The 25,072-nt window shown below is 42.7% G+C and overlaps 1 protein-coding gene across 7 annotated transcripts in view; it reads right to left on the bottom strand.

The window, feature by feature from the left end:
* The window catches only part of AKAP9 (A-kinase anchoring protein 9), a 137,072-nt gene that overhangs the window by 7,029 nt on the left and 104,971 nt on the right, over positions 1-25,072 (bottom strand). For 2 of the 7 annotated variants that reach the window (XM_080936102.1, XM_080936096.1), the window contains 15 exons: positions 24,664-24,789; positions 23,473-23,937; positions 23,009-23,072; positions 22,797-22,897; positions 20,998-21,189; positions 20,565-20,753; positions 15,735-15,879; positions 13,795-14,014; positions 13,004-13,154; positions 7,596-8,264; positions 6,942-7,147; positions 5,765-5,870; positions 4,191-4,373; positions 3,119-3,334; positions 1,997-2,229 (listed from right to left, as the gene is read on the bottom strand). In XM_080936102.1, the coding sequence (XP_080792228.1) occupies positions 1,997-2,229; positions 3,119-3,334; positions 4,191-4,373; positions 5,765-5,870; positions 6,942-7,147; positions 7,596-8,264; positions 13,004-13,154; positions 13,795-14,014; positions 15,735-15,879; positions 20,565-20,753; positions 20,998-21,189; positions 22,797-22,897; positions 23,009-23,072; positions 23,473-23,937; positions 24,664-24,789 (3,266 nt within the window). The remainder of the gene's footprint in view (positions 1-1,996; positions 2,230-3,118; positions 3,335-4,190; positions 4,374-5,764; positions 5,871-6,941; positions 7,148-7,595; positions 8,265-13,003; positions 13,155-13,794; positions 14,015-15,734; positions 15,880-20,564; positions 20,754-20,997; positions 21,190-22,796; positions 22,898-23,008; positions 23,073-23,472; positions 23,938-24,663; positions 24,790-25,072) is intronic. The other 5 variants (XM_080936099.1, XM_080936097.1, XM_080936098.1 and 2 more) reach the window with 5 other exon arrangements.

Here is a 25,072-nt window from a genome sequence, read left to right on the forward strand (position 1 = left end):
TCATAAATATAAACATGTACATGCCATTTACTGATGAACGCAAACCTCTCAGCAGTTACATGACCACCTCAGCTAATCACATACACCACTGGATTAAGGTCAGTTCTCCAACTACAGTGCAGGGCATGGCCTCCCTTCACTTCCCAGAAGGCCAGTGCTAACCTCTCTAATAAGTAGCACAGAAGGGGATGAAGGGCCAAAATGGACAGAAAAAAAGTGAGCAAAGAGAGAATGAAGGTAATGGGAAAAGGAGGAGAGAAAGGAGGTCAGGCAGATAGATGATAAGAGAAAAATTTTAACAGGAGGTCATGATGATAAGAGAAAAACGTAACAGGAGGTCATGGAAACTGGGGCCGTGTTAGACCCTGCGATCAGGAACAAAAGCAGTGGTAGGTTCAAAAGGAGTGAAGGTGTGTCACCTGCTAGCTGGATTCCTTGCTGATGCCAATTTTGCCCTGGGCTATGGAACTTTTTGGAGTACCAGTTGTAATTTCTTAATTCCAATTAACGCCTAGTTTAAGGAGGGGGCAAAGAGAGGGATGAGCCAGGCATTGTGCGGTAGGTACCCTTTTACTTTCAGCACTTGGGAGGCAGAGGCAGGCAGATCTTGAGTTTAAGGCCAGCCTGGTCTACATAGTTCTAGGATAGCCAAAATGACACAGTGAGACCCCATCCCAAACCATGCCCTAAAATAAGAAATGAGAGCTTGACAGTCGTTTTTCTCCTTCTGGGAGCCTTCTGGATTTCTCGGCATTACAGGCTGACTCCTGTCACCTCTGAAGAGCACTCAGTGTCTGTGAGGTCTGCGCATTCTGGTCTCTCCCAATAGAAAGGAAGATGACATTAGGCAGGCATTGTCTATTAGTGTACACACCTGGCTTACCCTGCTTTACCCTGTACAAGGTGATGAAGGAGCTGTGGGGCTAGTGAAGGTAACGTGAGGACTGGAAGAGGAAGACAGGTGAGAGGCTAGCAGTAAAATAAACCCTAGCTCCAACGTAGAGGTGCCCTGACAGATGGAGGCTAATCTCCTGTTGGCTGCCATGGCATGTAGGCTGTAACCCTCGGCTTTCACCTCTTCCTGCCTCATCTGTGAACTGAATTTCTTCACCGTAGTTTTTTATTTAGTTTTCTTTGGAAAATTTGGCACAGGGTTTTAACTGGAAGCCATCCAGATATTACCAAGAAGGGGCCAGAGAGAGCGTGCAAAGGTAAGAAGCAGTGGCTGTTCTTCCAGACGAGCCTCGTTTGAGCCTCAGCGTGCACTCAGTAGCTCACAATGACCTGTAACTCTGGACCAGGGGATCTGACATCCTCTTCTGGTCTCTGCAGGCTCCAGGCACAAATGTGGTACACAGATATACACACAGGCATGGCACCAGTACACACAAAGTAAAAGTAAAAACAGAAAACGGGAAGGAGGAGGAGAAACAGCCCAGCTCTAAGGGAGTGCCAGATGTTACCCAACTGGCAAGACTTTGTAAAAAAACAAATTTTCTTTGGGACAAAGAGGACTGAAAAGCACAGCCCAAGCTGGCCAGGAGTGGGCCACCGTCAGGTTGTCAGTCTACAGCCACCAGCAGCACCAAAGCCAAGTGTCCAGCCTGGACCCTGGGGAAGGAGACGGGACACTGTAGAGTCTGATCCCTGACCGAGCCGACTTAGACCAGGGCTCCCGCAGCTGGGCACCATGGGGTGGCTTACTTCAACAGTGAAGGAATGCCAAACATATATAACATAAACACATACGCCAGTCTCAGCAGTAATTTCCTCAAAAACATCCTTTCCCTAGTATAACCTATGAGTGCAAGCTAAGTTTATGTGGATTTTTTTTTTTGAAGGACACTGTGGACTGGGACCTGGTTTACACAGAACAGATTCTGCTGCCAGAGTGAACAGTAGAGAGAAATGAGTAGTGTCCGGTTCTAAAGTGTGTCCTTCCCACGTATCGTCTTAGCAGGCTTATGACCAAAAGGGATTTTCTTCAAGACTTTACCTTGAGATTGCAATAGACACTCGGACAGCGGAGCGGAACCTGGTGAATCCCTTTGGGTGGTTGGGGATTGTCTTGGGATCTTTCAAGGCTAGGTGTCCCCCCATTCGGGCAAGAACCCCCAAGGTGACGTCTTCACACTCCTGAAATCCCCCCAGGAGTAGCAGCAGGTATTTTTTCTGATATATGAGGGCCTTCCGGAAGCTTGATGCTCGCAAGTATTTATTATAAATTTTCTGTATTTAATGAAGAAAAGAACAAAGACACCAGTGAGTTGTTTGAGTTGCTCTACAGAGAAAGACTACCTAGAGGAAAAGAGAAGTCTTATGCCACATGCCAGACTGGTGTCTTCTGTACCAGCCAAGATGACAGGGAGAGAAGCGGCCTTTGAAGTGTAACTTAAAAGTCAGAGTTGTTTGTACTTGTTTGGGGGTTAGCCCCTTTAATCACATTTATTGCAAATATTTTTATGTATGTTTTAAAAATACTAACTTTTAAAAATTAGTCACTTACTCATCCACTTAACTTGTCAAATAAGTTTTTCTGTGTCCCTCTGTGTCCAACCCTTAGTTATCTGTCTGTCCCTGTGTCCACTCCATAGTTGTCTGTCTGTCCATCTGTGTCCACTCTATAGCTGTCTCTCCCCGTGTCCTCTCCATGGTTGTCTGTCTGTCCCTCTGTGTCCACCCCATGGTTGTCTGTCTGTCTGCTCCTCTGTGTCCACCCCATTGTTGGGATGAATCCTCCAGGGCCTTGTCTTCCTCCACTGTGGACTTATGTTAACTGATTGAGGCAACGTTACCACGGCAATCACCCTCAGCCTTGAGGAGGCCTCGCACAGGGTGCGATGCCCTTCTGTGGACAGTCATGGAACTTTGCTTAGGAGCTGAAAGAGAAGATTCTGGTTGTCTATTACGATATGAGACTCCGGGATGTACAGAAACACTGCTGACAGCAAGAAAATTAGAGCTGAATGTGTTCCAGTTCTGGGAAGGCCTCTCCGTAGGCAGAGATACTGAAATTGGAAGACTGAAAAAGATGCCCAGGGACACAGTCTGTTCAAGCACCTACAATCTGTGGTCTGTTCAGTTATGGTCAGCAAGAGGGGTGTGAGGCGCTGCCTACCTGCAGGATGGCATGCTCAGAGTCAGGGCTCAGGTTCCGAAGCATTGCATCATTGCGTAGTTCAGCTTTTAGTTTATACACTTTTGCTTCTGCTCTTTTCAAAGCTTTCTGAAGAGACAACTTTTCTCTGTTCCAGACTTCCTTTTCTGAAGCAATTATGGCTTCAATATCAGCTGGATCAATAAATGAAAATCTGGAACACTGTAGAAACATGGCCTATCAGATAATTTTCAAAAAGATGACCAAATTAAGTCACAATGGATTACCTAGCCTTGACCTTCCAACCTCACAGGGAAGCTCACAGTTACAATCACACTGTCTGGATCTAAGTGTTCAATCTTACACACCATTGAGACTGGGTGGATGTGAGAGAGTAACTCTCAGGGTAGCCACATGAATAAACTATTTGCTCGGCTATTCAGCTGTTTTGCCAGTCTTTTCTACCTTTAAATACAAAGGTAAGCGCAGAGATCCGCTCTTTTCTTTGTAGCTTTAAAACAAATTCAAATTCAGAGACTACCTTATTAGTTTGAAATATATAATTTACAGCCTTTAGACAGGATCTCACTGGTAAAGGAACACTAACCCTTGCTAGTTAGAAATTTAGTAATGTAGACCAGATTAGCTTTGAATTCAGAGATCTGTCTGCCTTTGTGCCTTAGTGCGGGGATTGAAGGCATATACCACCGAGCAATATACCACAGAGCATCACCTTTCACTTGGTCATAAATCTAGTAACTAGTAACTAAGGAGAACAACACCCAGTATCTTCTGAGCATCTCTTTCCGTGTATCTGCATTCAGGCAACACATACATGCTTCCATCTTAGATTGATTTGACTTGGTTTTCTTGTGTAGAAGGCTGGATGCAGATGAACCATTCTGTATTTATAAGAACCCAGGGTGTGGTAGAGATGCCTCCCCCAATCACCAGTATTTTTATTATTATTGTCACTACATATACTATTTTCTACATATCCTAATAAGATTCATACATGATGGTTTTAGACTATGGTTAAAAGCAAAACTAGAGAGAAGCCCCTAAGTTTGAATTAATCTAAAAGCAGACGTACACAGTCTCTGCCGGATCCCGTGTGCCAGTAACACCTGTTCAGCTCCTCCAGCTTTCCGATGATGCTCCTTAAGGTGTTCTTTTCTTCTGTCAGTTGGTTGATAAGTCTTGTTAGCTCAGTATTTTGTCTCATCAGGCTTTCGGTTAAGGAGCCACAAGAAGAACTGGGAGGTCCTAAGCTGTGCTGGAAAACAATGACACAAGGTTATTAGACAGAGACACATGGACATGAGTAACTCCCATAAATGCTAACAGGGGCTGACACAAGAGCCCATGAACTGGCAATAGTGAGAAGGTGACAAGTAGGCAAACATCTGGGGAGGGCACCTGAAGCAGGGCAAGTGCACACAGCAGGACAGAGGCTCAGGCAGGAGTGAGCTGCTTTGAAAAACTGGCAGCACCGGGTCAGACTAAATGTCACTGCATGTTATGACGTCAGACCTAAGCATGGCAAGTGAGAGCCAAGGAGACCTCAGGAGGTGCCACCACAAACAAGATGACATTCACAAACTTCCTTTGGCAGCAGTGCACAGGGAACGAGGCATGACCAAGGTACCCGGCACTCTGGTTAGAAAGTTGTAACACGGTTTACACAGAAAGTACTTGGGCAGGGGCAGACAGTAAATGGCACATGAACATGGTGTGTCTGCTCATACACACTGGGAAGCGGGAAGGAACAAGGTCTGTGGTGACTCCCAGCTTTCCAAGCTGAGTGATAGCCCAACCAGAAAGAGGAATGAGGGAGGAGGGGGAAGAGAAGATGATGTTCAGATTGAACACGTGTGTATGAGGCTCCTAAGGGGTCACCACTGGAGACGTCTCCCTGAAAATGTCTAGTGTGTCACTGGACACGCACCCGCACAGGTTGCAGGGTTACAGCAGAACAGTTGCAGCAGAAGCAACTGCACAGGGACAAGACTCTGGTCTCTTCCCAGAATCCCCAGGGTCTCCAGCAGCACCTGGGAGCAGGAGAGCCTTGCCGTGGGAAACACGAGGTTTCACAGTTGTAGTTAGGAGAGGAAGGATGGACAGGCCTGACTGACAGCAGGTTATGTGAGGACAGAAGGCAAGGAAAACAGGACTTAAGAAAGTAAAGTCCAACACCCAGGAGGCAGAGGCACCCCAAACTCTGTGACCTTGAAGGCAGCCTGGTCTACACAGCCAGTTCCAGGATAGTAAGGGCCACAGAAAAATCCTGTCTCAAACAGCCAAAAAGATAAAAAAGCCAAAAAAGTATCAAATGTACAAAGTCACAAAGAGGGATTGAAAAACTCCAGAGAGCAGTCACCTGTGAAGAAAGACTCCAACAGGACTTTAAACTCATGGGAGGCAGGACAGGGAAGCCAGCTTACCCTCTCAAGAAGCCTTGACTGTGTATTAGAGACTAATTGTATAGCAGCAATAATGAATGTGCACTCCCCTAACTTTCAATACCTCTTGGGGGGGGGTGGGGAGAACTGTATTTCAAATAAAAAAAAACAACCAAAATTCTTACAAAACAGTCTGCTAATTTTCAAACAATTCATAATGTATTTGATCTTTGTTCTATCTACAAGGAACATTTAAAAGTCATACCTCATCACCTGGTTGGCAAGTTAGTTTCTGCAGTTGCAAAATAATTCCATCAATATTCTCCTGAATCCAAATAAACGCATCGTCACTCTCTGTTTCAAACTGTAGCCTTTAAGGAAAAGACAACATTGAAAATGGAGCTCCCAATGGCACTTGCTTGGAGCTGATCTGTCTCTCTCACACACACACTAAGGCTTGGGGCTACTCTGTCTCACACACACACACATACACACACACACACACAACACACACACACACACATTGGGGCTGCTCTGTCTCACACACACACACACACACTGGGGTTGCTCTGTTACACACACACACACAGACACTCACACTGGGGTTGCTCTGTCACACACACACACACACACACACTCACACACTGGGGTTGCTCTGTCTCACACACACACACAGACACTCATACTGGGGTTGCTCTGTCACACACACACACACACACACACACTCACACACTGGGTTTGCTCTGTCACACACATACACACTCACACACTGGGGTTGCTCTGTCTCACTGACACACACACTGGGGCACTGGGGCTGCTCTGTCTCACTGACACATACACTGGGGCTGCTCTGTCTCTTACACACACATACACACATACACATACAGGGGCACTGGGGCTGCTCTCTCTCTCTCTCTCTCTCTCTCTCACACACACACACACAAAGGGGCACTGAGACTGCTCTGTCTAACACACACACACACACACACTGGGGCTGCTCTGTCTCTCTCTGTCTCTGTCTCTTTGTCTCTCTGTCTCTCTGTCTCTCTGTCTCTTTCTCTCTCTCTCTCTCTCTCTCTCTCTCACACACACACACACACACACACACACACACACACTGGGGCTGCTCTGACACTTCACTTTTCTGGGTCAAGGTTGTTCTCAGACAGGTAATATCTGCTACAGAAAACATCTAATGTAGACACACATGATCTTTAAGCATCTCTTCTTTGGCATGTGGTGTTAAATGCTTTCACTCGTAGGAAACAGTCATGCAGATTTCTCTGAGGATTTGAGGCCAGCCTAGTCTACAGAGTGAACTCTTGGCCTCCCAGGGCTTCACAGTAAGACCTTGAGTCAAACAAAACAAAACCAAGATCCAACATTCTGTCACTCCTGCCTGAGCTCAAGTGTGTCATTTGTACCCCAGGAGGAAGTCTAACCTGCTGCAGGCTTTCTGGGCGACATGCTGAAGTTTTGAAGCCACATGCTGAAGTGTCTGTCTGACCATTTCTAAGTCATGATTATGGTCAAGTTCTCCATTTATTTCAATCAACTTAGTGAAGTTCGTGTCTTTGGTCTCTCCCATCTTCTGTTGAAGAACCCAGTTTCTAGTCCGATCGTCAGTGAAGTTCCAGGTGGCTGGCTGCTAATTTCAGACAAAGAAAGAAAACACTCCCAAATGAGCAGCCTTTCATTTTCTTTCTCTATGGAACAAAACGACCACCCACACTCGAGATAAAAGTTCTATAGACATCATTTTGAAAGGATTTGAACATAATTAACTCAATATCAGTACTTGAAATTTAATAATATCTTAAAATATTAAGGGTGTTCAAAAATATTAAAATTACTTATAACTTTAAAAAAGTATCATTGCGTATGTGCATAAATATGTGTGTGGCAATGCTGTGGGGGTCATTTGGATGTCAGAGGACAGCTGTGTGGAACTGGCTGTCTCCTCAACATGGGTGTAAGACCAAACTCAGGCCCTCAGATCTAACCCACTGAGCCATAAATACTGCCTCAGAAATACTGTAAAGGAAACAAAATTTAATACCACCTTATAAATACTGCAAAAGAAACAAAACAATTACCTCATTAAGATTCTGATACACAAGTCCTCTACTTCCCCGTTTTTCCTCCGTTTCCAGCTCTTGCTTTTGGAACTCCTGCATAATCCCCTGCAGTCGCTTTCCCTCCAGGTCGAGCTTATACACCTGCTGCCTCTTCTCCTGCAGCTGCCGCTGCAACTCTTCCACTTTGGACTGCAGCTCCTGCATTCTCTTCTGGCCCTGGGTGTTTGCCTCCTGTTCTGTCTGCAGTGTCTTCTGATGGACCTGCCTGTCCTTTTCCATCTGCTGCCTTGTCTGCAAGGAATCCAGTTTATATTTTTCCGTTTCACTTAAGAGTTCTACTATGCGGCTGTGTTTCTCCTCCAGCTGTTTCTGCAGCTCTTTAAGAAGGTCCTCAGAAGGCAAGACTGGCGGGGGCTGCCCGCCATCATCTCGGCTCTGCAGCTGAGCGTACAGCTCCCTCTCCTTGTCCAGGGCACTCTTCATCTCCTGAATCCTGACCTGCTCTGACTCTAGCAGAGCCTGAAGCCCTAAGCTGCGGCCTTGTTCTTCGGATAGCTGGGCATCGTGCAACATTTTCTGTGACTCCATTTTCTGCTGAGATTCATTTAGCAGCTGCGTCTGTTGTTCCAAAAGGAGGTTTAATTGTGTATTTCTCCGTTTCTGATCCTCAAGTGAAAATTTCAGGTCCTTAAAGTGGAAGTGTAATTAAAGATGAACACATTAATATTAAAAATACTTTAAAAGTATATGACAGTGACTTTGGTAACAGCAACATGGAAGCATCTGGTAATTAAAGACAGAACTGTTATCCAGTAGACGGTGGTAATGGAATGGTAATTTAGAATGGCTTGCTTGCATCAGGGATATAAACAGGATCTTCTCTGGCTACATATAAAGCAGAGCACATTCCTCCAAATGACAACCTTCAAAGTACATGTGTTCTTAGGCTACCTTCTCAATATATTCATGGAATATATTTTTTAAAAAATTAAGAACTTATACACAAAGGCACAAGAAAATAATGTTCCATAGTGTCATGGCAAGCAAAGAGGAACCAAGGCACAGGGGAGGAAGCCATCTTTAGAGAGGGAAGAGAGGTCATGGGAGGAACATGGAACTGAAACACAAAGGGGAGGAGAGGAGCAGCGGGAGGTGGCTGGGGGCGTGAGAACGCAATGAGGACAGGAATGGAGCAGAGCACGAGGCTTGTCCTCTGACGACACGTGTTGAAGACGCTTTCTTTGTCCGTTGCATAGTTTTGGCTTCTTTGTCAAAGCTCAGGTGTCTGTAGGTGTATAGGTTTACCGGGTCTTCGATTCCATGGATCAACCTGCCTGTTCTTATACTAACACCTTGCGGTTATTATTACAGTGGCTCTTTGGTAGAGCTTGAAATCAGTCACAGTGACACCCGCAGAAGTGCTTTTGTTATAGGACTGTCTTAGCTATGCTGGGCTGTTGTCTTTCCATAGTAAGTTGAGAATTGCTCTTTCAAGGTCTGTACAGAATTTTTGGAATTTTGATGGAAATTACATTGAATCTGTACATTGCTTTAGGTAAGACGGCCATTTTTACTATGTAAACCCTACCGATCCATGTGCACGGGGGATCTTTCCATCTTCGAAACTCCTGCAATTTCTTTCTTCAGAGACTTGAAGTTCTTATCATACAGGTCTTTCGCTTGCTTGGTAGAATTATACCAAGATATTTTCTATTATTGTGACTATTGTGAAAGGTGTTGTTTTCTTAAATTTTTTTCAGCCTGTTTGTATATAGGATGGCTACTGATTTTTTTTTTTAGTTCTTTTTTTATTTTATCCAGTCACATTACTCAAGATATACATCCACTGTAGGAGTTTCCTGGTAGAATTTTGGGGGTCACTTCCCTATACTAATTCATTGCCTGCAAATGTAGTGATACTTTGACTTTTTCCTTTCCAATTTATATCCCCTTGATTTCCTTTAGTTGTCTTATGGCTCTAACTAAAACTTCAAGTACTATGATATGAATAGATATGGAGAAAGTAAAAAGAATTGTCTTGTTGCTTTAAGTTTCTCTCCGTTTAATTTGATGTTGGCTATCAGCTTGCTGTATACTGCTTTTTTTCTGTTCTGGTCTCTCCAAGACTTTAAGAATGCAAATAGATCTATATCTATCACTCTGCACAGAGCTCAAGTCTAAGTGGAATAACCTTGAACACATTGGTGCAGGAGACAACTTCCTGAACAGAACACCAATGGCTCAGGCTCTAAGATCAATAATTGATAAATAGGACCTCACGAAACTGAAAAGTTTCTGTAAGGCAAAGGACTCTGTTAATAGGCTAAAATGGCAGCCTACAGAATAGGAAAAGATCTTCACCAACCCTACATCCAACAGAGGGTTAATATATAAAATATATAAAGAACTCAAGAAACTAGACATCAACAAACCCAATAATCCAGTTGAAAAAATGGGAACAAATCTAAACAGAAAATTCTCAACAGAGGAATCTGGAATGGAAAAGAAGCACTTAAAGAAATGTTCAACATCCTTAAGTCATCAGGAAAATGCAAATCAAAAGGACTCTGAGATTCTACCTCATACCAGTCAGAATGGCTAAGAACAAAAACTCAGGTGACCGCAGATGCTGGCGAGGATGGGGAGAAAGAGAAACACTCCTCTACTGCTGAAGGGAGTGCAAACTTCTACAACCACTCTGGAAATCAATCTGGGAGTTCCTCAGGAAATTGGGAATAGATCGATCTCAAGACCCAGCTATACCACTCCTGGGTGTATACCCAAGAGATGTTCTCCCATACCACAAGGACACTTGCTAAATTATGTTTATAGCAGCTTTACTCATAACAGCAAGATTCTGGCAACAACCTAGATGTCCCTCAACTGAAGAATAGATAAAGAAAATGTGGCTCATTTACACAATAGAATATTACTTAGCTCTCAAAAACAATGACATCATGGAATTGGCAGGAAATGGATGGAACTAGAAAATATGATCCTGAGTGAGGTAACCTAGTCTTAAAAGGACACACATGGTATGTACTCACTTATAAGTGGATATTAGCCACAAAGTACAGGATAATCATGCTACAATCCACAGACTCAAAGAGGTTAAGTAAGAAGGAGGACTCAAGGGAGGATGCTTGAATATCACTGGGGGTGGGGGGAAACAGAGTAGACATCCAGGGTGTTTGGAGGGAGGGAACACTGGGTGGGGAGGCATAATCAAGTAGGAGGGGGACAGAGGGAGAGAACTGCAATCAGTGGGAAAAGGGGTCCTCAATGGAAAAAGCTAGACACCTAGAATAATGGGAACTCCCAGGAATCTATGAGGGTGACCCAGGCTAAGACTCCTGGCAATGGGGAATAAGGAACTTCAAACAGTCATCTCCTCTAACCAGACAAAACATCCAATAGAAGGACTGGGGCACCAACCCAACCACAAAATATTCCATCCACAATTTGTTCCATCAGCAAGATGTGCAGGGGCTAAAAGATGGAACAGAAAGTTAGGGAAGAGCCAACCAGTGACTGGCCCAGGTGAGACCCATGCCATGAGGGGGAGGGCACCCCGACACTGTTAATGATACTCTGCTCTACTAGCAGACAGGAGCCTAGCACGACTGTCACCAGAGAGGGTCCACCCAGCAGCTGATGAAAACTGATGCAGAGACCCACACCAAACATTAAGTGGAGCTTGAGGAACTCTGTGGAAGAGGGGGAGGGAGGATTGAAGGAGCCAGAGGGGTCAAGGCCACAAGAAAACCTACAGAACCAACTAAGATGGACTCACAGGGGCCCACAGAGACTGAACTGCCAACCAGAGAGCATGCATGGGAAGGACCTAGGCTCTGCACATAAGTAACAGTTGTGCATCTGGGTCTCCATGTGGGACTCCTAACAGCAGGAACAGGGGTTGCCTCTGACTACGATGCCTGCCTTTGGATCCCTTTCCCTTAACTGGTTGTCTTGTCTAGCTTCAATAGGAGACCTAGTCTTATTGCAACTTGACATGCCAAGGATGGTTGCTATCCGTGGGGGCCTCCCCTTTTTTTGAGGAGAAAGGAAGGATAGGGGGTAGGTGAGGTGAGAGGGAGGAATGGGAGAGGGAGGGGAAGCTGTGATCAGGTTAGAAAGTAAATAAATTAATATGAAAGAAGAAAAGGAATGACACATGTATGAAACACTGTGATGAAATCTATTATTTAGAAAGCTGGGGTTGAAGAAATGAATAAACAATAGACAGATTTAGCGGCAAAAGTCAGACAATTCTTGCTTCTGCAGTGGGATTTCTGTTAGGACGTGATAGATCCGGTCTCAGGTTGTTCAAAAGGAGAACACTGATACAAAATGGCCAGATGTCCACAAACTTTGCTCTATGTGTACAATCATTAAACATTTCTAGGCTGGCTGGAGAGATGTCTCACTGGTTAAGAACACTGGCTGTTCTTCCAGACAGCCTGGGTTCAATTCCCAGCACCGACAGACAGTTCACCATTGGCTGTAAGTCCAGTTCTAGGGCATCCAGTGCCATTACCCTGACTCCTCTACTAACGCATGCACACAGTGCAGATACACAGCAGGCGAAACACTCACATGCTAAAATAAACAGAAATGAATCTTAAAACAAAACAAAACAAAAAACTGTTGGGCTTGGTGGCAAAAGCATGAAATTTCAACTACCCTGAAGGCTGAGACAGGAAAATCAGAAGCCTAAGCAACTTCTGGGGAACCTATCTCAGGTGAGAGTGTAGGGAAAAGTGAGCTGGAGGTTTATTTGGTTGGTGTAGTGCCTGCCTAGCATACGAGATGTCCTGAGCTTAATCCAGAACACCGTGAAAACAAGACAAGGCTCAGAAAAGACTGATTACTTGGAGAAACCTAGCACTTGTCTTTGTCTCCACAAATGTCTGTGGCTGTAGGCTGAGTGTGTGTTGTTGGGAGGGGGTGGATTTGAGGGGGTAGAAAGACAAAGGAAGACAGAAATAAACTAGAGAGAACTGGTCAAATCCAGACATAGTAAACCTCAGATTTAAAAGTACCCAAACATAGGGTATTAATCAAAACAGCAGGGAAGGAGGAGTGTCTATCCCAGTGGACTGTAAGCAAAGACCAACAGCAAGCCTGCGGAAGCCTGACAGTCTCACAAGCCAGCCCAGAGAAAATAAAGGCAGGGAGAAGATCTGTGTACTGCAAAGCAACCGCTTCTGAGGAAGGGGCCTTGCAATCCCAGGTGCTGTGGAGGAAATAAATTTAGGGAAAGAAACAGATTTTCAGCATGAATTATTCCTTCTACCATGGCCTAGATAATTTTCTATCAGTATTCAACACAGAGCCAGCAGTGCACACATTTTAAAGAAGAGCAGGCTGACAACTAGGTAGAGAAAACCTTACAACAGTATTCTCAGAATATGTAGGGACAATACCTCGAGTTCTTCTTTTTCCCATTCCTCATGGTGTCCTGACTTCGCCTTTTCTTTCTCCAAAGCCCACTGCAGCTCTAGGGACTTCTTCTGTTCCCTTGCTAATGTATCACTAAGGAAATGAATTTCATCAGTCTTCTCTTTAATTTCTGACCTGAATGGGAGAGACATGAATGTGACATTATCTTGATGACCAATGTTGTCATATAAAAGACCTTATTCTCCAATACACAGGTACATTATAAACTAGCTATGGTATGTCAAATCAAGGCTTCTGGACTGGCCAACTTCAGATGAACTACTGTCTTTAATTGTATAATTTTATTGCCAGAAAGATAATACTAATTAATTTTTTTGTCTTTTACTGAACATAGAAATTAGTGAATATGTACATGAAATAAATGTCCAAAATAAAAATGTGTACTTGCCACATGCCTCTGGCAAGCAAAATACTTCAGTATTCACGATAGTAATAAATCCTTTTCCTATCAATCCCTGATTTCAACACTTGGCAGATACTAGTCAACTAAAGCCCAAGATTAAGCATCACTTAAAGCTAGCGGTAAGATAGATACCAAAATAATATCTAGTAACTGTTGACTGGAACAGAAGTCAGAGCACAGGGTAGTCATAGCAGAGGGCCAGCCAAGACAATCACATTTTAAATGTGGAAACATCAGGAGGTTTCTTTCTCCACCCATTCTTCTGCTGTTTAAATCTCATGTTCTGTCTGCACAGTGGTTATGACAATACAATTCCTCTGCTGACCCTTGAGCTAAAGCAGTTCAGCACACCTGAATGCTTCTAATTCCTTTAAGCGCTTATGCTGGGCCTTGAGTGTTGTTCCCAATTCCAGTTTTGCCTGTGCAAGTTCACTTTTCAGTTCTGCAACCACCATTTTTTCCGAACTCAGCTGTTCCTGCAGCTCGGTGGCTCTGTCTCTCAGGTTGCGAAGTTCTGACTGCATTTCCAGCACATGGGACGGCTTCTGCTGCATGCCGCAGTCCAGGAGTTCTATAAGGAAGCAAGACTGGAGTTAAGAGGCAGCTCACGGCTCACGTGTGTTAGTATTTTATCCTGACAACTCATCTGTCATCCAGGTGATTACTACAAAGACATGGACAACTGCTACCACTCTCCCAAACTGATCATCTAAATAGTGTTGCTTTTCCTCGGAGTGTTAGGGACAAATGCTTCAGAGCTAAAAACACAAGGGAGGGGCAAAAATGTAGCAATGTATTAATGAATGCTGGACTTAAAATAAGCAGCTTTAGATGCCCATAAGATATTGCAGATAGGATCTTGCACATTAGTATAAGTGGAACGACAACCATTCACACACTAAAAATCCCCAGTGATCCCTGATAGCCACACTCAAGATTTACAGGGGTTACCCATGGGACAATGACTACAATGATCCAATTACTACTGTTTTCTTTTAGACAAGGTTTTACCCTGTAACCCTGCGCAGACTAGTCTGAAGTTCTCAGCAACCCACCTGCTTCCTGAGACCACTGACCTGAGTCACCACACCCAGCTCTGATTCAGCTTTTCCATTACAAATCAGAATCTATGTAGTGACTTCAAACTTGTGCTGAAACTCAATTACTAGAGATGTGGCAAGTGTCCTCAGAAGACACGATGAATACTCCTCTTTGAGTAGCCCAGTTAAAACATGCCTCTACTGGAATGTTTGAAGAGTACCCCTAAGCACACTCAGATGTAGAATGAAGCTATTGTATAATAGAAAGGGGACACATCACTCCATCCAAGTTTAATCAATACACTCTCAGGTATGCACTGCTTACCCAGTAGAAGGGCAACATGTCTGACAACGGCGGCTGTTGGCAAAGATGTAAAGAACAAAACACTACAGCCCATTAGTGAGTGTCACACTGGTATGATCACTTTTCCAAACAGTTTGTGCCAGGCATGGTAGTACTCACCCTCACTCCAACACTTGGAAGGGTAAAGACAACTCACAATCATTCTTGGCTACATAAAGCTTGAGGCCAGCTGGGACACCCTCTCAAAACTAAGTAAAGTGCTAGGCACCCTCTAATAAATTAGAATTTATCACCGAGTGATTCCTTCCCTTGGGAGCTGAGAACACACTGGTGTCAATGAGTATTAGACACTGCACACAAGTTGTCTTAGCTGCTACAACACCAAGAGCTAACAGCAAAAACAACCAAAGGTTCACACACAAAATTTGCCCACACAATTGTGGAGAAAACTCTTCACAGCAACAAAAGCTAATGTAAAGATATTTGTAGAAACTTGGAAAAATGCCATATGAGGTGAAGAAATGACACAAAATATACACAGATTGATACTCATTTTACAATTTGAGTATTTGGTATAGTGTATATCTGAGGTTTGTAAGTTACTGTATGGATGCTACACATTACAATTTTGTAAACGAAACATTATTAAAACACAGCTATTTTTATTGTGGATTCCCTTTTATTCTAGATCTTAAGAGGGCAAAAAGACTTTTCTCAATGAAGAAAATAAACCTGGAGCCTGGTGATCTCAACCACATCAGTGTAACCTGCTTGGTTTAAATTAAATACAGCTCTTCAAAACCTGCTTGACAAACACCGACCCTAAGAGTAACCACCTTTCTCGTGTTATGCACATAAGAAGGGAAGCTGCCTGAGCAGAAATACTTCGGAAGGCAACAAAGACAACCTTCCGGCCATGGAGTCAAAGGAGTGCGGCAGGCACACACCTTGGCTGGGTTTCTCCGTTTCCTCTTCTGTTTCCAGAGTCACTTTTCTGCCATTAATTTGAGAATGCAGATCTTCTATTTCAGCCAGTAAACTCCTCCTATCTGCTTTCTGGAGACAGTCCATTGCTGTGTGATATTCAATGTCCTGTCACAAAGGACAATGAAAACTTAGGTGAAAGAGGAACAGAGATAACGGAATTAGCGTCCAGGAAGTCTGAATGAGAAAGGATGGGCACTCGTGCTACATTTGTTTTCCACTACATTTTCCCACTATTTTTCTTGTCAAAAAAATCTGTGAGGGTTTGTTGCAGACAGATGGAGTTTTGTTTCTAAATACTGCTGTGCATTTTCTATATATAGGGTCATTCCTGGTTCTCTCCTCCCACGATGGAGGTGCCAGTGATAGAACTGAGTTCTTAGGCTTGGCTCAGGAATATCCTACATGGGCACAATATTCTTATCAAAGCAATTAAGATTACTGTATATCTAACAGAGAAAATTTAGATTTCACCCGGTGTCCTTTATAGGAAAATGAAAGTACTACTAATAAGTCCTTTGAGACCGTGACATTTCTTCAGAGCTCAGGCTAATTTGCTCTATGGTCAGTTAAAACAACACACACACACACACACACACACACACACACACACACACACACACACACAAATCCTTATTTTGTATTAACTTAAGCCAAAACTCTTGTATCCCCTCAGCTAGCCTCCTCCCACGGTAATGTCTGACACAAGTGGAAACAGCACACTGGTGAAAGAAGGAAGCTGACTGTGTTGTCTGAACTGTAGGCTTGTTTAGATGCCATTCATGTGTTTATGCGTGCTGCTCTCTTGGTATCTAGCAGTATGGAATTTCACCACCTATGCTGAGGTTCTTTCATGTCCATATCAGGGTACAGAACTACTTCAGCAGATTCTTTTGATGTCAGTTTCTTCTCAGCCTCAGCTCCTAGAAAGAACTCACTTGTTCTCAGTCAGTATAACTTTATCATTTTAAGAATTTCTATAGCAGACAGAATAGAGAACACCAACAGCTTGTTCTTTTTTAGCTAGACATGTTTTACTATTCTAGCTGTCTGTTTGTCTATCTATCTGTCTTCCTTTATTTCTTTAAAATTACTTTGATGTGTACAAAACAGGAGTTACAAACATGTGAGATACTATATTAGGTATTGAAACTATGTCCTCTGGAAGAGCAACAAGGACTGTTTTTTTTTGGGGAATATTTTATGTATTTACATTTCAAATATTATCCCCTCCCCTCCCTCTCCCACTTCCCCTCTCCTCCAATGAAGATGTCCCATTCCTACCAACCCATCCCCTCTCATTGCCCTGGCATCCCCTACACTGGGGCATGGAGCCTTCACAGGACCAAAGGCTTATTCTCCCATTGATGCCAGACAATGTCATCCTTTGCTACATATGAGGCTAGAGCCAGGGGTCTCTCCATGTTTGCTCTTTGGTTGGTGGTTTACTTTCTGGGAGCTCTGGGGAGTTTCGTTGGTTGATATTCTTCTTCCCATGAGGTTGCAGACCCTTTCAGCTTCTTTAGTCCTTTCTCAAGCTCCTCTATTGGGGTGCTTGCTGACAGGAGCCAGATATGGATGTTTCCTCAGAGGCTCTGCCAGAGCCATACTGATACAGATGAGGATGGTTCCAGCTAACCATCAGACTGAGCACAGGCAGCCAGGACTCTAAACTCTTAACTCCTGAACTATCTCTCTAGCCTCTACTGAGTTTTAACTCATTGCATAGCTATACCACAGTTGGTTCACTTTCCACTGGAGAACAAATGGGTTGTATTTAGTTTGAGAGAGATTAAAAATAAAGCATATGAATATTTTGTCATTGTTTTGCCTGTATATATATATATATATATATATATATATATATATATATATATATATATACGTACATATGTGTTTGGTGTCCACAGAATTGGGTGGAAGAGGACACTAGATCCCCTGGAACTGGAATTACAAATTACAGGTGCTGGGAATCAAAGCAGTGTCCTCTGCAGGAGCAACAAAGGCTCTTAACTGCTGAGTTGTCCTGCGGCCCAGGTACAGGTTATTAACAAGACTGAGGTTCTCATTTCTGTCTAATCTGTGAGTGACAACAAGGTCAGAATTGCTTTCCTGTGGCACTCTTCCTACAGTGTGACACGGTGGGTCACAATGCAGTTGCTCTGTGTGTCCACCTGTCCTGTCACTGTCTCTGCTTCTCTGTCCCCTCCTCTGGCAGATGCATGAAGGTCGGCTCCACCTCTTCCTAAGAGTGGATTCCTGCCATGTATTTAATGGCAGTACAAGAGAGAGACGTGCCCTTCACGTCTGCACTTAGCTGAAGTCACTGCTGCACTGACCGGCTGCGTGAGCTGTCTGCAAGGACTGTCCACCGAGAGTCATACTATCAATGAAAGTGTCTTCCGGAGCACTAGCTGACAATTAGGAAAAAATCATTTAATATCTTTCCGTATGAACTTCAGCATCTACCACTCAATATCATTTGATAAAATAAATCATGTTTAATAAAAGATGATTCTTAATGACACTGCCCTTGGAGAACATGCACTGGGAGGCACTGTCCTGTGACATTTTAATTTATCTGTTCATGAATACAATCTCATGAGTTTTTTCACTCTGCTTCGTAATCATTTAGCTTAGGGATTTGGGGGGTTCAGGAGGCTGATGTGTGTAGTGGCTCCCCAGGAAAAGCTTTGTCAGACAACACCTGGCCTTGAATTCAGAGATCTGCCAGCCTCTACCTCCCTAGTGTTGGAATTACAGGCATGTGCTATCTTACTCAGCTAGTTTGATATTTAGATTTTCTAAAATTTTGGCTAGTGTAAAAGCTTCAGGTTGGCTTCTTTGAGCTTTTTACACATTCTCTTGATTCTGTGAGCAGTTTTTTTTACCAGCCATCGAAGAGAGGTCCAGGAGAGTTGAGACTTTACCCCATACCTCCCATGCTCCAGCCCCAAAATCTGGAGCCTCCAAGGACCCCAGCTCCTTTAAGGGAGAACTCTATTCAAAAGCCAAGACCTGGGCACACTAACGCTATGGCATTTTTAATTATTGGCTTACTGTAGAGGTCTTCTCAAGCTTTCTATTTCTTCCGGGTTTTCCCCCGAACTCTAGGGAACTAAAGCCGACTTTACACGTGCTAGGCAAGAAGGCTATCATTTCGAGACATCCCAGCCTTAAAACCCCTCAGGTTAAGAAGTGAAGCTGTGCTACAAACGTGTGATCCCGGGGTCACAGCTGCGAGCTATAGTGACAGATGCTCTTAAATAACGTTTCCTTTTTCCTTTTGATTTTTTTAAGACAGGGTTTCTCTGCCAAGATCCAAAACTCAGATGACAGCAGATGCTGGTGAGGTTGCGGAGAAAGAGGAACACTTCTCCACCGTTGGTGGGGTTGTAAACTAATACAACCACTCTGGAAATCAGTCTGGCGATACCTCAGAAAATTGGACATAGTACTACCTGAAGACCCAGCTATTCCACTTCTGGGCATATACCCCAGAGACACTTTAGTATACAACAAAGATACATGCACCACAATGTTCATAGCAGCTCTATTTATAATATCCAGAAGCTGGAAAGAACCCAGATGTCCTTCAGTAGATGAATGGATACAGAAATTGTGGTACATTTACACAATGGAATACTACTCAGCTATCAGAAACAATGACTTAACCAAATTCTTAAGAAAATGGCTGCATCTAGAGAATATCATCCTGAGTGAGATAACCCAGTCACAAAAGAACAGACATAATATGCAGTCACTGATAGTGGGATGCTAACCCCAGAGGCTCGCACTGCCCCAGAAACAACTCACAGACTGTATGAAGTCCAAGAAAAAAAGAAAACAAAACAAAACAACAACAACAAAAAAAGTCATGCTCATCCTTACACACCAAGAACACATTGACAAATTCTGGGTTACACCCCGTATTACATGTACTTTTTGCTCATTGTAAAAAAAAAAAGAAAAAAAAAAAGCCAAGACTGACACAGTTGTATTTGTATACATTTATGCAAAAATGTTTAAAATTTTTTTCTTTGTTTTTTAAAATAAAGTCTAAAAAAAAAAAAAAAAGACAGGGTTTCTCCGCATCTTGGAACTTGCCCTATAGAACAGACTGGCCTCACAGAGATCTGCCTGCCTCTGCCTCACAAGTGCTAGGATTGAAGGTGTGTACCACTGTCTCGAATGAATTTGATACCTTTTTTAAAAAAGAAAAATCATTAATTCTGTGGTTTTAAAATGGAATGACGGCTATCTACAATATTTTAATTTTCAATTTTTATGGATATACGGTATATGTATGCACATGAGCTAACACCATCCTTAGTATACCCTGTTCGAGGCCATGTTCAACAGCAATATACAGATAAACAGGCAACTTCAAATACACCTGCTGCTGTGGGAAATGTAAAGTGTTCGTATCACATACTCTGTTCAGCAATGGCAAGTCTGACGAACACAGCCATACTGAAAACAAGACCACACCTAACTAGCAATGAAAATCCCTGGATCAACAGAGCACAGCAACTTTATCGTTCTGGTTTCTCTGGGTTTGTCCTGTTCCTCATTTTTTAACTGTGTAGCTGTTAGTTCATTAATTCTCAGTGTTTCTTACTTGGTAATGTAAAGGAAAACATCTGAAGTAATAGTTTGATTCTATATAGTCTTAGCAATTTCTGTTAAATGGTAACCTTCATATTTAAATCAAGACTCCACAGAAAATCAATAATTCACTTTTTCTTACTGTTCAAAAGAGATTCTTTAAAAGTTTTTTTTTTTTTTAGTACCTGCTCTTGTATTCTCTGTTCCAAAGAGTTTAATAATCCATCCGCATCTCTAGCACTGAGAGATGTCAGCTCAGTTTGGAAGGTAGCTAGTAAAACGCTACGCTCCTTTACAAAAACACGCTGACAGGCAAGCAGAAGTTCACCTCGCCAGTCTGCGAAGCTGTCATGAGGCTGACAACTGTCATAGGCCTGTGAAGTGCAAATGGGAAAAGTCAGTCTTCCAATAAACACGCTTTACGTAGGTTCCAGAAATTTCTAGTCTACTAACAAAGATATATTTTTCAACAGTTCAAGAGAGTACATTTTTTCAGGTGAGAAAAGATAAAAAATAATTCACATGAGGCATGTGTAAAAAGATAATTTACTCTTTAAGTTGTATAACTATCATTAAACAAATGTACAGCTGTCTAGAAGATAAATATTCTTTGAATACCTCAGTTTCTCTTTGCACTTGCATTTTAGAAATTAAATCTCTAAGAGATGAGATGGTATTGAGGTAAGTTTGTCTCTCTTTCAGCCACGATGCTGACAGCTGCTGAAGAGAATGGTCCTCTGCGTCATCACAGAGGGGACTGGAGAGAGAAAGCACCTGCATGCCCTCACTGTGCACAGCTTTCACTAGTCCCTAGAAAATAAAGTGTTGAAGGCAAAATTAGGACTTGAGAGATTGAAAAATAAGACATACAAAATTCAACAAGCATCATCATCAACCCCAGCTGATTTAGGAAGGCCGCTGTAGACAAAGAACTGGATTCCAACATGTCTCCATGTCTGCTTCCTGTGGAGCGGTGAGTCAGTTCTGATGCTGTCAATGTCTATGTGTCAATGGCACATCTAAGTTCCCTTCTCTCTCTGGCTAACATAGTTCTAGACTTAGTGATCAGTCACTGACCTGACCAAAGGAATAATGTGGAAGATACCTTGCACCTTGAGACAGCTTTCATAACCTTGTCAAACAAAAAATGGGAAATGGGGTGAAAAGTCTACAGACAGACAATTTTAAACATATATGTTATGGGACACTGCTGTATGAGAGAGATTGACTCTTGGTGTCATTTAATTAAGAGTAAGCACAGCTCCCCTAACAAAGGACTATCCTCTGCATCATTGAACAGCACACCAAGTGTGGTAAACAAACAAGGAACTTCGTTGAAAACTTTTTACAAGAGAAGAAGCTGATTTCCTAACTTCATGGGCTCCGAACAACAAGAGGCACAAACAGATACACTGACCTAAGCTACGTTATTCTTTGTGGGTCATTCATTGCTTTCAACATCCTTGCTTCTAGCAGAGATTGTAGATTTCATCATCATACCTTACACATACACACAGCTTGAGTCAGGGTCATAGTGGGTTACAAGGGAGGCATAGGGAACACAGTTTAAGAGTAAAACTATACATTCAGCTAAGTTGTAAAATTTGATTACATGGGGGATCTAAGTAGTAGCGATTATATTGTTTTTCTTAAAGGTAAGTTCAATTTAAACAAGCTGAGTTACACAGTGCAAGGTTTAAATGATCTCAAGGCATTCAGAGGATTTAGTTAGACAAAGATCTGATTGAAGGTGAAAGAGTTAAAATTTCAAGCTAGCCCGACTAACCCTGCCTTGAGAACAAGTATGTCTCAAGGGTAAGAACAAAAACTGCAGACCACCTGGTCTTGATAAGGTCTGACTCTGTAGTCCTGAGAAAAACTAGTATGAAGGTCAGTGTGCCACAAAAGAGTGGCCTAAAGTTGAATCATATCCAAAAACAGAGTGTGCCAATTTGAATAAACCAATGAAATTGCTATGTGCCTGTTGCTAACTGCCTATGTAATTTTCTCTATAAATATGTCCCCCTAATTGAGTTCGGGGTTGACTCCTCTATCTCGCGTGTGAGATATGTGTCATCCCCATAGCTCTGGTCTCCCCTCTTCCCCTCAATAAACCTCTTGCCTGATTGCAGCAAGATAGGCTCTCTGCAAGTTCTTGGGTTTGCATTCTCCCAGTACTAGAGTGAGGGGCTTCCCCAATTTGGGGTCTTCAAAGGCAAGCTACAAGAGGCATCCAGAAAAACGATTTCCACCATATTCTACAGTAATATCCATGAAGCCTAGAAACAGATTGCCAAGGATCCTTGTACGTGTGAGGTTATTTCTTCACAGAGGACTTTTCTACAGGAACTTTCATTGACTGGCCTGTCAGTGCAAAGCTGGCACTGCCTGAGGTAACTAGGCTTTGTCTCTAGTACCTTTATTTTCTTTGGGAATAAATCTGCTGAAGTTTCACCTTCTTCTCGGCCTTCTATTCCTGTATCAAATCCCTGGCTTTGACCCCAGTCCGATTCAGAATCTAAAATTAAGAAAATAACCACCTGTAATTACATATTTGCATACAAAAGAACACTTCGAAAATAAACACTACTCCAGAATTTTAAGCATTCCAGAATTTTACTCAACTTACCACTGGAATATACGTCTCTACTTTGATAAGCAACAGAATCTGCCAATTCAGAAATGGAAGATCCCTAATTAAAGAAGACAAAATCAGAACATACATGACTTTAAAATTTATTCTATAAAATACTGGATCCAATCAGTAATTCAACTAGTCTCTGATACCATTAAGAGAGAAATAAAGACATTAATTTAACATCATACTGAAATAATACACTAATTAACAAGTCTAATTTTCCTCCTCACAGATGTTGCCATAGGAAGGAACAATCATGAGATACAAAATCACAACAGGCTCCAAAACCATATGAGAATTTCATTATCTACCTATACAGGAAGATGCCAAACTGTGATTATACTATGAAAAGAGGTACTATTTATTGGATCCTTTTGAAATGTTTCTCTCAAAAGCTTACACTGTTGGAAGGCAAATGGCAGGACATAGAGAGCACATCCTACAAAGACACTTACCTCTTTGCATCTCAGACACTGGGTCATCTCCTTCAGGGTCTCACATTCCTTAGTCAGTAACTGGATTGCAACATAATGTTCTTTCTTCAAAGACTCGGTTTCTAAAATATGTCTGGATTCCATATCCAAAATCTCAGCAGCATGTAGCTCTTGCATGCGTTCCAGTTTTTCAGTAAATTGATTGATGGTGTCTCTGACTTCTGCGGAGCACTCGCTTGGTAAGTCCATCTGAATCCCTGCATTTCTAACAAGGGTCTGCCGGGTCTGATTGCTGCTCTCTATGGGCCCAGAGCAGTCACCCTGTTCAACAGAAGGTGGTTCTGGTACGGGAACCTGTGTGCTTTCCTGGTCTCCAGTCCTGTTCTCTTTTTCTAAGTAGTAGGATAATTTCTCCTTGGCTTCTGTGAGTTGATCTTTAACTTGGCCTAAGTCTTTCTGAAGTGATATTATGTAGCTTTCTTTTACCTAAAACACAATGAACAGAAGGCAGAGACATCAGTCTTTTACATTAGAAGCAAGGCTCAGGGTGGAAATATAGACAGCACAGTTCCTGTGTCAATGCTAACGTGCAGCAGAAAAGGAAATGACTCTCGGTGTCCCACAGTTACTGCGTGCTTTTTTACAGATTATGATCAGATTATAAAGACATGAATCATGTTATCAGCTTTTGTTTCCATGGAAATCTTTAGTCCAGTATAACAAAAGCCTTCCTCCTCCATCTCCTCTTCTTCCACCATCTCCTCTTCCTCTATTTCCTCTTCCTCCTTCATCTCCTCTTCCTCCTCCATCTCCTCTTTCTCCTCCATCTCCTCTTCCTCCTTTATCTCCTATCCTCTTCCTCCTCTATCTCCTGTCCTCTTCCTCCTCTATCTACTGTTCTCTTCCTCCTCTATCTCCTCTTACTTTACCATCTCCTCTTCCTCCTCCATCACTTCTTACTCCTCCATCTCCTCTTCCTCTTCCATCACCTCTTACTCCTCCATCTCCTAAGACAAATAAGAAGCATCTTTCCAACCATTATTCCCAGAAAAACTAAACAAGAAGTTTAGATAAAGAAATGTAACCATGGGATTTTTCTTTAAATCTAAAACAGGCTTTCCCTACCACTAAAGTTTAAGATATAGATCTAGGGAATACGGGAAATGAAGAGAGGCAACATAAATAAATTAGGAGCTATGTTGCTCATCTTACCAAAAGATCTTCTTCAAGTTTTTCTGCCCTTTCTTTATAACTGGAGAGTTCTGAAGTGACTACTGACTCAGCTTCCACAGCTCCAAGTCCACCCAAAGATCCACTGTCTCCACCGGCATGAGTTAGCTTAACAGTTATCAGAGTGAGAGTTGAGGAGAACATTATCATTGAGAAACCACAGTGCTGTTCAAAGCACACCCACACTGCCACTACCTGGGAGCTTTACTAAGAATGGCTGCCTACAATCAGAGGACAAAATGGCCACTGCTTGTAAACATCAGCAAGGACAGTTTTCAGAACCATCACTCTGTATGAAGATAATCAGAGCAATCTTCTGAAAATGAAAGTGAACATTGTCATTAGGATACACGTTAAAATACTTGGTTGCTACCCAAAGCTTTCAAATTTG

This window comes from Micromys minutus (genome assembly GCF_963924665.1).
Source record: "Micromys minutus genome assembly, chromosome: 23".
NCBI lineage: Eukaryota > Metazoa > Chordata > Mammalia > Rodentia > Muridae > Micromys > Micromys minutus.